Consider the following 12,521-nt stretch of genomic DNA (forward strand, 5'->3'; position numbering starts at 1 on the left):
AATGGATAAACAAATTGTAATACATCCAGACAATGGAATATCATTCAGCAATGAAGAAAAAATGAGATATCAAGCCACAAAACTACATGGAGGAAACTTAAAAGCATACTGTCAAGTGAAAGAAACCAGTCTGAAGAGGCTACATTCTGTGTGATCTGTTTGGTGTTTTGGAAAAGGCAGAACTAGAGAAGTGATAAAAAGATCAGTGGTTACCAGTGGCTGTGGGGGGGGGGGGGGGGTGAGAGGTATGAATAGGTGTGGAGCACTGTGGACTTTGAGCGTAGGGAAGCTATTCTTTATGCAACTGCAATGGTGAATACATGTCATTATGCATTTGTCAAAACCCAAAGACTCTACAACACAGAGTGTCTCTTCATGGGAACTATGGCCTATAGTTAATTAATCATAATGCATCAGTATGGACTCATCAAGAGTAACAAATGTCCACACTCATGCAAGATATTAATAATAGGGGAAAACCGTGTCGGGGCAAGATAAGAAAGAAGGTGCGGGCTGAGTATATAGAACTCTGCATACTGTCTACTCAATTATTCTTTAAATTCAAAGCTTTGCTAAAGAATAAAGTCCATTAATTTTTTTTTTTTTTTTTTTACAAAACTAAGAGATTTCACATTGAAAGAAAAAAAGGCAAATGTGATGAGAATTATTTTTGAGTTGTAAGAGAGCCAACAAGGAAATCCTGGAAACTTGCTTGTGAACTACACAGCCAGCCTCGCCACTCAAGACCCCCCTTCATCCCTCGCCTGTCAAATAAGTCCAGGCCACATTTCCTCAGCAGTACAAGCTCGGGCCCTTTTGGGTTTGCACGCTGAACCCCTTTGGAAGTCAGAACCAAAATTTTCATGCCCTTCCTCGTTTTCTAGATTTTCTCATGGAAATGAGATTGGGCTTGTCTGGTAAATTTGAAAAAGCAGCATCAAGAACTCCTTGCAAAGGAAAAAAAGCTTTTCTGTGTCTGAAGTTTTCTCAATCAACTATAATGATGGCTTTCCTGTTAATTCTCCCTAATTATGTAGGAGGACTTTTAAGTTTGTTTTGGTGGTTTTTCTCTTCTGAGAGAAGGCAATCAGCCCACCTTTCATATTATAAGAAGGTGGTGGTGGTTACTGCTTCTGCTTCTCCTTCCTCCTTTTAAGTCACTCATCCATTTTAGAATTTCTGTGAGTGATCACAGGTGTAAATTCCCATTTGTCCCTGGAGTGGCTCTCAGTGAGGTGATTGTTCTAAATCCCTCTAAGCTACCCACTCGTCAAGCAGAGGACCTTTACAATTGGACGAATCCCCTATTGTAAAGCTTTTTTGCTTTGGGGGCCAGAATCTCGCTCCATAACCTTTTTGAATCACCAACATAACTTCAAAAATTGTCACTTTCCATTTAAATGGCAAGAAAGCTGTCAGGACATAAACCCTACAGAGAGGGAATGTATTGATTTCAATGATCACCTTTAATCCACACCTTTCCTCTTCATAACGTGTGGTTTTCTTCTCTTAATTAGAAAGAGCCAGGGATTACCTGCACAAAACTGGAAGGTTTATTGTGATTGGTGGGATCGTCTCTCCTGTCCACGACTCCTATGGAAAACAGGTGGGTTCCTCCTTCACCCTCTCTAACCTGATGGCTCCTCTGGCTGCCCCTGCTGCCATCTCCACTTCACTCCCCAGAAACACAAGATGCCCGAGAGCTGGCACCCTGCTCCCATCTCTGAACACAGTCAGACCTGGGCGGGTGGGGGCCGGGCGGCAGCTGGCAGGAACAGCTGCCCGTGACCGTGGCTGCGTGCAGCTCCAGGCCCCGTCGGCACTCATTAGCAGCAGAGCGGGCACACCAGCTGGGGGCCAAGAGTGACTTGGCATGGAAGCCATCCTGGCAGCTGGTGATGGGCTGGGCAAGTCTTTCCCGGATTTTAGGAGGAAAAGACCTATCTCTGCCTCTTACGCTCTGATTTAAAATTCCTTTCCTTGCTGCTCCCTCCTTGCCTCATGTCCGGGAAAATCTAGGGGTCCTCCCGGCATTTCCATCCCCCTCCTTCCCCAGATACACCTCACACCTCTGGGGAGGTCGCCCAACCAGCCAGCTTGAGCCCAGAGACAAGGCAACTTTTGCCTGGTTAAGTCTCGTCCCTGTGCCAGGCACAAGTTGGCCACTTCATCGGAGAGGTCCACCTACTGACCCTGTCGGGAGTGATGTACTCCCAGGCCCTCCATTCCTTTTCTTTTCCCTCCGCCCCTCCCTGTGTGTCTCTGTGGCAGATGGACTTGCAGGGCGGCCACACCCTCCTTCCCTGTCACCACTGACAAATGGCTGCCCTTGAATAACCGGGCGGCTAGGGATGGCGTCTCAAGGGCGGCTGTGGGGAGTGGAGCCAGCCTCCTGGTGATTGCTCTGTTGCTCCCCAGGGCCTTGTGTCAAGCCGACACCGTCTCATCATGTGTCAGCTGGCCGTCCAGAATTCCGACTGGATCAGGTAGGGCTGGCCTGGTGTGTGTGGATCAGGTGGGTGGCCCTGGGCCTCACTGTGGGTGAGTGCAGGAGGAGGAGGCGTCCTCTCAGCCATTTGGATCCCACAGGGGTGGGGAGGCCAGCCCAGACGTTAGCCACTGTGGAGGAAATAATTATACTGACCTTCAGAGGTGGCCCAACTGAGAGCTCTATCTTTTAACCAAGCCATAACGCCCACCAAACTGAAGAGGGAAGCTTCAGTGTTGATTCTGCCCCGGGACTTTTGGATCCAGTATTCCTGAAGCATCATTGGATTTGGGGTGAGGCCTGGCCAGGAAATCCGAAAGGCCTCTCCACTTTCCTCCCCAGTTGCTTCCTGCGAACTCTACCTTTTAAGGGAGTATTCCCTGGCCCTGGCTATTTCCCCTTCCAGGACTCTGGCTCCCTAGGGCTCCAGGCTGACCGTGGCACAGAGGCACTGCGAGCGAGCACTCAAGGCCTTTCCCTCATACTCTGGGCACAGTCCTCACTAAGATAGCAGACACCATTATCTGTATGGCTTGCCTTGTAATTAAAGCGAGGCTCCTCCACTAGTTATGCTAATTACGCTCCCAAAGTTCCTACGGTTATCATTTGCATGAGAAAATGGCGTTTAAAAAAAATAATGGCGCACCATTTGTACCGTAATATCTCCCCCTGGAAAAAATAAGCAGCACCTAGAGGTTTCCGTGAAAGGAGGGAAACGAAGAAAAGCTGACCTCAGAATGAGACGGAAGAGACGGGCTGGGCGGGAAGGAGAGCTGCGAAGTGAAGATTAAATAGTGATCCTCCCCATTTGTGTGCAGTGATTTGTGTAAGAAATCCTTGCCCTTTACAGACTATCTCATCCCCTGAAGATGTAGGTTGGGTCGAGAGACAGCTGCCTTCTCTCTGATGAGAGACATGCCTGGAGAAGTTGAGGGGTTTGAGCATGTACAACACGTCTGTGGTCAAGTCAGGGATAGAAGCGAGGCCTTTACACATTCTGGCTCCCGATCTTCTGGGGAAAGCGGGGTCCAGGGGGTAGATACAGGCAGGGGGTCGATCCTGATTGGATGTGATTAGAAGATCCTGAAATAATTGCTTCATTCGTTCATCGAATGTTCATCCAGCACTTCCCACCTGCACTGCTCTAGGCAATTGGGAGAAGGCAGAATTCTAAGAACTGAGATCACTAGCAAGGCTCAGGTAGCTCTAGAGATAAGGGCTGAGCCCCAGGACTTGGCCAGTATGGTGTCTGCCTGTCTCAGGGGAGGCAGTGGTTAGGGGTATGGGGAGACTGACACACAGGCTGACTCTCAGGGGTTTTTGGTTAGGGAGATCTTACCCCTGGGAAACTTAGGTGCATGTGCATGGTGAGAGGTGGGCAGGGAATGCTCAACTGCTTAGGAAATGTTTGAGAAATATCCCAATTTAGCAGTTCATTAAGTTGGCAATTAAGCCCGAGTGCTGCATCAGTCTGGGGCTGGATCCCTGCTCATTTCACATCTGCGTGTACAGGAGGGGTGGACCAGCACACGGGTCTGCGCCTCTCAGTCTGACTGGTACACCACCCCCCCCCCCATGCCCACAAGGCCCCCCACCTGCACAGGGAGGCAGACAGGGGCCGATTCCCCAAGTCAGGTATCTGCAGCCACCACTCAACGAGGGCCTGGCTTTTAATCCCGATCACAATCCTAGAAGGCCCAGAGGAGAATTTCCATCTCGTGGGCAAGCACAAGAGACTCTATATATAAAACTCATTGGGCCCTTCCAATAACCCCACAAGAGAGTTACCATAGTTATTTTACAGGTGGGGAAAGTGAGAGCCAAAAGACAACGTAACTTTCCCAAAGCCCCATACTCCTCTGGTTTTACAGAGGGGGCAGCTGGGGGGTAGAAAGGTGTTTCAAGCTCACGTTTGTTCTGATTTGGGATCTAAGTACACGGTGTTAGCAGGTTTGCTAAGCGCCCCGAGCTATACAGTCTCTGGAAGGAACTACTAAAGAAAAAGTGTTGAGAATGGAAACCCAGGGAAACCTGTTTCTGGTCATGTCAGGGTGGACCCGTGGGAGTGCTATCAGGACACCTGGCAGACAACCTGCAGTGTGCTGGAACATCATCGGGACCTCATGAAGGTGAGCTGGGCTGCGGCTGAGGGGCGGGTGGCCCCCAGGAGCCGGGCAGGCCGGTAAGGGTGCTGCTGCTGGCCTACTGACCTGGTTCAGTTTCCTGCTTCCCAGACAGCTGTGTGGGAAACCAAGCCCCGGGCAGCAGGAAGGAGGGCAGTGAACTCGAACCTGAGCAGCTCCAGAGCCTGTTCCCCTGTCTTGCTTCCTCTGCTCAGTATGACTCAGGGCGGTGTTCACCTTCCAACAGCAAATCCAAGGTGGGATTAAGGAGACCCCCGTGGGAGGATTTCAAGGCAGACAGTGTCCTGATCCGTGTTATATTAGTGGATAAAAAGGAAGCACAGAGAGGTGAGCCAACCTATCTGAGGACACACAGCCACTGCTCAGTGGCTTGTGCCCAGGTTGTAGTGACTGAAGAGCTGCTTGCCAGGTTAGAACGAGTCCCACACCAGCCAGCAGCACTGGCCAGAATATGCAGAAAGCACCCTTCCCAGATCAATACCAGCCCATCGATTTCCACAGTAACGGATGTAGAGCTGTGCCATCCATAGGAGGAGGCCCGACTGACCGAGACAAGATGCAGTGGACCCTACTCACCTCCACTGGCACGGCCACCATGCCTTCCCCAGCCCCAAATGGCAGTCCAGATAGCATTGTTCTGACTCAGGGAGCACCTCTACCCACCTGTGTTTTCTGTCAGTGGGGCCAGAACCTTCTCCTTGGGGAGCCATCAGCAAGCCCCCATCTCCTCACACTCCACCAACCATGCAGCTGTGCTTCATGTTAATAGTGCTGGAGTTTAGGGCTCCCAACAAGCCAGGGAGTCAGGAGTAAGAGGAGGAGGGAAAGGGTCTAGCTGACTGTTGCTTCATCTATTAGGTTTGTCCCTCTTGGAATTGAAGAAAACCCATTTTCCCTTCCTTCTGTTTTCAGAACCCTTCACACACATCCTGAGTCTTTTCTGGTCCCCTTGAAAGGATTCTGAGACAGGGTGGCCCTGACTTGACCCTCTGTGCTGGTCTCAACAACGGCAGGAAGAAAAGACATCCTGTCTTACTACATAAGGGTGTATCAGTCAGGATAGGCTAAGATATGCTGTAGTAACAAACATTCTTAAACACTTAGCAACTTCACATAAGTTTATTTCTCACACTACATGGCAGTGGGGGAGGGGGACAGCTGGGGGCCTGGGCTCCTTCTAGTCACATAGCAGCCTCAGGCTCCATAATGGAAAGGAGGAATCAGGGACCCTGCAGACGTGCCTGAGACCTGGCTCTACCAGCCATGAAGCCTGGCTGCTATTTTGCTGTCTAAATGCCTGGGCCTCCCAAAGCCTCCCTTTGTTACTCATGCCCAGAGGCAGGAGTCTGGGCCAGAGGAGCTCAGCCAGGAGTCCCAGCTGTTGCAGGGATGGGCACAGGCTGGCAGAGAATGTAAGTCCCTGTCTTGGAGCAGGAGCTGATAGCTCCCCATCTCTTCAGTTCTGGCATCAGGCCATGTTCCTGTTGGAGAGACTACCACAGGGCACACTTCACAGGTGACTCAAGGCCGTGCTTGGAAAGGCCCCTGAGGATCTGAGAGCCCACGGAGGGCCAATGAGGGCAGCACAGGGCATGTGGCTAGTCCTTTTCTTTTCTACCCAGAACAAGTCCATTGGGATTAATGGTGCAGTGCAGCAGGAGGAAGAAATTCTTCAGCTACCAGACCTGTTATTAAATGAGAATGTGGCCTTTTCTTTTCTGGAGCTGAAATAATACTAAAAAGGAAGCAGGCTGCCCCTTCCACTCCAGCAACCACCACTGGGCAGAGAATCCCGCAAAACAGGCTGAGAAGACCGTGCTGTCCCGGCCTCAGCTGGCTCCCAGATGTGACTGGATGCTGCTGTGACCTCCTCTTGTCCGAAACATGACAGAAGTGACAGGTCACCCCACAAAACAAATGTCAGCCCTTCTGGGGCTTGGAAGGATGCCATGCTGCCCTGCTTGTGTGGAAGGGGTCCCTTCCGAGGGTTGCCACAACCCTGCGGCTTGGGGCTCTCTGGCCTCAGGACTTCATAATCCAGAACGAGTCATGGGCCGTGGGGTGGGATGCTGGCTTTCAGGGAAGGGACCTTGAATCAGCAATGGCCCTTGTGAAGCTAAATGGATTGAAAATCCATCCTTTGTTTCTCAGTTGCCCAGTGGCAGGCCCTCCCACCCACTGTGGGGAGGGGGGGTTGCTTCTGGGTCAGCTGTGAAAAATGCTGCCTTATCAGCTCTCTGCTTTCTGCGGCACCAGAGGGAAGCAGCGGGCCAGATAACACAGGACAATGGATAATACACATAGAATTTCCGTTTGGCTCTGGAATGTGTATTCACACTGGCAGGCAAGCTCGAGAGTGCCCAGAACCCCACCCCCTCTTCCTGCAACACAAACACATCCTGCTCGGCCTGGCACCACTCTCTGGCTCTGCCCGTCATTGGCATCTCTGGCCTGGAGAAGCGGCAGGTGGTGATAGTGCCTGGTGTTTGTATGACCTTTCCCAAGCTCACACAGCCCTTTCGCAGACATGACCTCATTTGAGCCCCGTGAAGCAGGCAGGGAGGGCAGGTATGCACGTTACACAGAAGGTTACAACATCGGCCGTCATGTGGCAAATACTCTACCTCTATGGGCAAATGCTTTGCAAATGCTCACGTGTTAATCCTCCCACAACCCGGAAAGGCAGCTATGTGGCCTGTCCATGTTCAACGCCTGAGCTGAGGTTCAAGAGAAGTTAACTATCCAAGGTCACGTAGTGACAGAGGGGGCTCAACCTGAACCAGTGTCTGTGCAACAGTACATCGCATGCTTTTGCAGCACTGAACTGTCTGGCCTCCTGCCAGCCTAGTGCAACCACGCAGTGGGGCCGTGTCTAGAACCCGCTCTTGCCACCACTGTGCTCTCCCTCAGCTCCGAGTGGCCTCCCCATGATAGATGAGCAGATGAGCATTGGGAGATAATTGGGAAATGCTTCTCATAAGTAACTTGGCTAATGACACTGACCTTGCACCTCTCCCTTTCCCCAGCGGGTGACTGGCTGCATCCTCTCCAATGTCAACACACCCTCCATGACGCCTGTGATCGGACAGCCCCAAAATGAGACCCCTCAGCCCATTTACCAGAACAGCAATGTGTCCACCAAGCCCACTGCAGGTAGGGCAACATGGATGTGGGGCCATGGTTCTCAAACTTCAGAATCACCTGGAGGGCTTGTTGAAGTCCAGGTTGCTAGGCCCTTCCCCAGAATTTGATTTAGTAGGTCTGGGAGGAAGAGGATAATTTGCATTTTTAACAAGGTGATACGGATGCCCTGGTCCTTAAAATAGAGCATCAGAGAGAAATAGTCACAATGAGAGAGAGACTGAGAGACAGGGTTGGTGGTGTGCATTTTTTCCCCTGCATTTAAATATAAATATAATTCCTTTAACTGGGAATTAAAGATACAATAAGGCAGCATTTTTCTCTGCCTCTTCCAAGGGGGTTGAGGATCTTGCCCAAGATCACACAGTGAGGAGGTAGTGGGACTAGGAGTCAAACCCAGGCATCTGCATTCAGCATCCCACACTCTTAACCACCTTTTCAGTGACAGAAAGGGCTTCAACATTTACTCAACACCTGTTACTGTAGGCCTGTACGATGTTCAGTGCTTTCCACAGATTCTCATTTAGTGCAGTAATTCTGCGATTATAGATATTATGTTCCCATTTATCAAGAGAAAACTGAGATTCAGAGAGGGTAAGGGGTTTGCTGAAGATCACACAGCCCAAAAAGTAAAAGAGCCAGAATTCATATTCAGGACTATCTGATTCCAAGGTCCCTGTTTTTTCTTTAAAAAAAAAAAAAAAATTTTTTTTAATGTCTTTATTTATTTCTGAGACAGAGAGAGATAGAGCATGAGCAGGAGAGAGAGAGGGAGACACAGAATCCGAAGCAGGCTCCAGGCTCTGAGCTGTCAGCACAGAGCCCGACGCGGAGATTGAACTCACGAACCGTGAGATCATGACCTGAGCTGAAGTCAGTTGCTTAACCGACTGAGCCACCCAGGCGCCCCGGTCCCTGTTTTTTCTAATATATACAAATATATATATATTTTACCAGACCAATTGTAAGAGACAGATCCTGGTATTACTTTTCAAGCCTAGAGGCCATAAGCTGTTATGTTATTAGTCTGTTATAAACAGGGTAGTCCACAAAGAGCCAGAATTACTTAGCTCTCATGTGGGGGCTCAGAAAATTTTTTTGGATTACAGCCCAGAGAGATCATCCAAAACCAGATACCCCTCAGCCAAAGTGGGATGTCTGATTATTACAAAGTCTATCTTCATGGGAAGGCATGAAGGCCAAGGCTCATATTAAAAAATGAAAAAAGCCAATAGCCTCTACGCCTTTTAAATGCAGACTACGATCCAATTTATGCAAACATAGCTGCAGAATATATATATATATTTTTTAATGGAGGAAAGGAAATACTATACCAACATGTCAGTGGTGTTATTTCCAGGGGTGGGGTTATGGGTGTTTTTTATCTTCCTCTTCTTATATTTTCCTCTTCTATATTTTCCAACTTTCAACATGAAATAATAAACATGAGCAGAAAAGAGATTCCAGTCTGTGGTTCAAAATGCCTGTGCCTTGGACTGTGAATGAGAAGGAATGTTTGCTGTCATATTTCTGTTCTTTGTCTCTACCCTCCTGCCTCCCACTGCTCAACCCCTGCCCCCTCCAGTGCAACCCCGGTGTTTAAGTGGCCCAAATGCTGGGCATAAGTTGTGAGTGGTTCTCTCCCTCTGTCCCTGTCTGTCTTGCTCTCTCCTATAGCCAAGATCTTGGGGAAGGTGGGAGAAAGTCTAAGCCGGATCTGCTGTGTCCGCCCACCAGTGGAGCGCTTCACCTTTGTGGGTAAGGGAGCAAAGACCTTTCCCGGTCCCGTCTCTTCTTGGTCCCCTCCCTTCATTCATTCAGCAAACATCCCCCTGCCATGGGGTGACCATTTATAAAGCAGTGATGGAGAGAAAACAGTGGTAAACAGGAATGTCCCCAGGCCTGCAGTGCCAAGCAGTTAGGGGAACCCCAAGGGCGTGACCCACCTGCCCTCGGGCTGCCGGGAGACCTCAGCGGTGATGTGTTCATTTCCCATCTCCCACACAGAATGAGGCTACATGCCGAAGAGTTTTCAGGGGCCCAGAGTCCTCCCTCAGGTCCTCCCAGCTCTGGCAGTGTCAGTGTTCCTGCTGATAGGCTACGAACACACACACTCTTTCCTTAATTTTCTGCTTCTGGCTGTTCCCTCAAGGGCTCAGCAGGGATGAGAATATCTGAAGTCTGTGGGGCTCTTTCAGGGTCCCCCAGTTCAACTCTGCAGAGAGCTGAAGGTCCAGACCTCATTCCTTTGACTCTTTGGGGCTGATTTCTGCCATTTCTGAGATGTCCATTTTCTGGCATCTTGAAAAGGAACTAAGAGAGATGGAAGAGGAGGAAAGGAGACAGGGGACCAAGATGGCACCTCTGTTGTTCAGTACACACCCAGTGAACCCCCATGCAGGCATTGCACACTTAAGAGCACAGGTCAAAGTGTCTGTCTTTCTCGTCTTCCACGGGTGTTTGCTGTATCTGTCATGTGACAAATCTCAACATGCTCAGTTTTGCTTGTTCTTTGAACCAGGTAACCACTAAGGAGAGAGGGTCACCTCCTTGTGAGTCTAAAAGCGGTCTCCCTAGGCTTAGAGGACATTGCTTTTGTGGACTACCTCCCTAAAATACAGAAAGAAACAGAAGGCTCTCAGCATGAGTGTGTGTGTGTTCGTCATTGGCTTCCCAGAGAAGCTGTCTAATTCTTAAAGTCCCAGAGATGTGAACTCCTGCCCTGGACCATGAGGAGATGCTCCCTCTCCATATTAGCCTGGACATCTCTCCATTCACAGATGCCCCCTCCCCTGCCACCCCCGTGCAGGGAGGCGATGACCCCCTACTCCCACCTACTCCATCCCATCCCACATACTCCTGAGTAGGCCCCCAGGTGGACCGTGTGTTGGGTAGCATTAAGTCAGTTCCCTAATGCTTCTCTGTTCCCTCTTTCCTCCCTAGACGAGAATGCCAATCTGGGCACGGTGATGCGGTACGAGGAGATTGGTAAGTGTGGCTGGCAAAGCGGAAACACTTGGAGCTTCCTGCCTCAATTAGGGGCAGAGTGGGGAGGAGAGAGGCTTGAATCCCTGGGGTTCTGTTTGCAATCGGGTCTACTCTCCGAATGATTGTTCCAAGCTTGATCATTCTCTTCGTTATCTCCTATCTGGCCAGTTCCCAGGAGGGAGGACTGAATGGGCTGGTGATTTTCCCTTCAGAGCCTCCTCTCCCTCATCCAAAACATGTGGACCTTACTCTTCAGTGCCAGCCAGAGAGATCATTCTTTTGCCCACAACATTGCATGAGACAGAAGAGCTCCCCTGCCCTTCCTTATCTTCTTCCTTATTTTGTGAGCTTGGAGGACAAGGAGGAGAAGGAGCGGAGAGCCAGAGCAGGTGGACAGTGGCTACACTGAGCTGTCGGATGGGAAGGAGCTGACCCATTGGTGGGAATGAGCCGAGTCCTGTGTAACCCTGGGGAGCGAACCAGAAAACTGAATTCTTTCCAAGGTTCCAGAGTGGGTGAGAGACCCAAGTGTGTGAAGCTGAGGAAAGAACAGACAGATGCCAGGATGGAGCTGGTTTTGTCACAGTACCAGGTGACAGGGAGGGGCCCGTGACAACTGGAATGCTTGGGGCTCTAGCATGATGGGCAGCCTGGTGTCCAGCAGACACACTCGATCTTAAATTCCAGCTGCGAAGATACTCCAGGCCATCCCTTCCTGGTATTCCTGTGTCTAGGGCTGGAGGTCAGGTGTTCCTGCCATGGCCCTGGGAGCCTAAGACTGTGCCTAGAGCATCAGGTTCTCTTCCCGGAGGCCCAGCAGATGTGACATCATTTCCAGGGGCTCCTCGGGGTCACGTCCTCTGATCTGCAGAGCAGTGGCGTACCTGAGTTAACTCCTACTGTTTTGTTAGAACCATTTCTAAGAGTTTCAGGACTTTGGCAAACTCGTTGTTAAATGCAGCCAATACTAAAGATTATATTAGGTAATGATTAAATAAACTGTATTAACAACAAAGGTGGTGGCTACTCAAACCTCCTCACTTCTGAATTATTTTCTGCATTTTAATGCCCTTTATTTACTGGCACTTCACTGTCTTAAGGTCACACAAATCCCAAACACCCCCTCCGGCAAGGATGAGAGCAAAGTCTTGCACTCCTACTTCCTGCATTTCCACACCTGGCAGGGAACTACCTTCCTGGGGAAGTCTTCCTGAGCAGCCAAGCTCAGAGCAGTCTTTAGACTTTCAACTGTGTTCAATGTATGTTTCTCTAGTTCCTTGTTCCAGAAAGAACTGATGGCGGCAAGCTTCAGTCGTGACCTTGTTCGCTTTCCCAGCACCCAGGGCCAGTGTGTTAGGCCACACCTCTTGGGAGCTCCCCCTGCAGCAGAGGCCACGCTGATGGGTGTTTGCACAGTGTGTTGGTGTGGCCAGCACCCTCAAGTTCCTTACCTCACTGTAGCCTTGTCGGGGGCAGGGCTAGCCTCACCCCATCTTACTCTTCTTTCCAAGAAAGAAAAGCTGGGTGGCCACAGCTGTCAGGATAGATTCACGGCCCGGTGTGATACAGGCGGCCATTGCCTCAGTGTGCAGGGAGCTGGAAAGGGCCCCAGGGCCTGGGCTTCACATAGCCAGGATTCCTGGGAAGGGAGGGTGGCGGGACAGTGCTGATTCTGCCTCCTGGCTTTGGATCCCTGGATGAGGATGAGCTGGGGGGCTGAAGGAAGGTGGAGAGGAGAGGAGGTGGAAGGGGAAGGAGGC

At 50.4% G+C, this 12,521-nt stretch overlaps 1 protein-coding gene across 1 annotated transcript in view; it reads left to right on the forward strand.

The window, feature by feature from the left end:
• The window catches only part of NMNAT2 (nicotinamide nucleotide adenylyltransferase 2), a 147,694-nt gene that overhangs the window by 114,830 nt on the left and 20,343 nt on the right, over nt 1-12,521 (forward strand). The window contains exons 2-7 of the mRNA XM_060643751.3: nt 1,518-1,606; nt 2,419-2,486; nt 4,539-4,617; nt 7,659-7,785; nt 9,451-9,531; nt 10,717-10,761. Of these exons, the coding sequence (XP_060499734.1) occupies nt 1,518-1,606; nt 2,419-2,486; nt 4,539-4,617; nt 7,659-7,785; nt 9,451-9,531; nt 10,717-10,761 (489 nt within the window). The remainder of the gene's footprint in view (nt 1-1,517; nt 1,607-2,418; nt 2,487-4,538; nt 4,618-7,658; nt 7,786-9,450; nt 9,532-10,716; nt 10,762-12,521) is intronic.

The sequence above is a fragment of the Panthera onca genome, chromosome F1 (assembly GCF_046562875.1).
Source record: "Panthera onca isolate mPanOnc1 chromosome F1, mPanOnc1 haplotype 2, whole genome shotgun sequence".
NCBI classification, from domain to species: Eukaryota; Metazoa; Chordata; class Mammalia; order Carnivora; family Felidae; genus Panthera; species Panthera onca.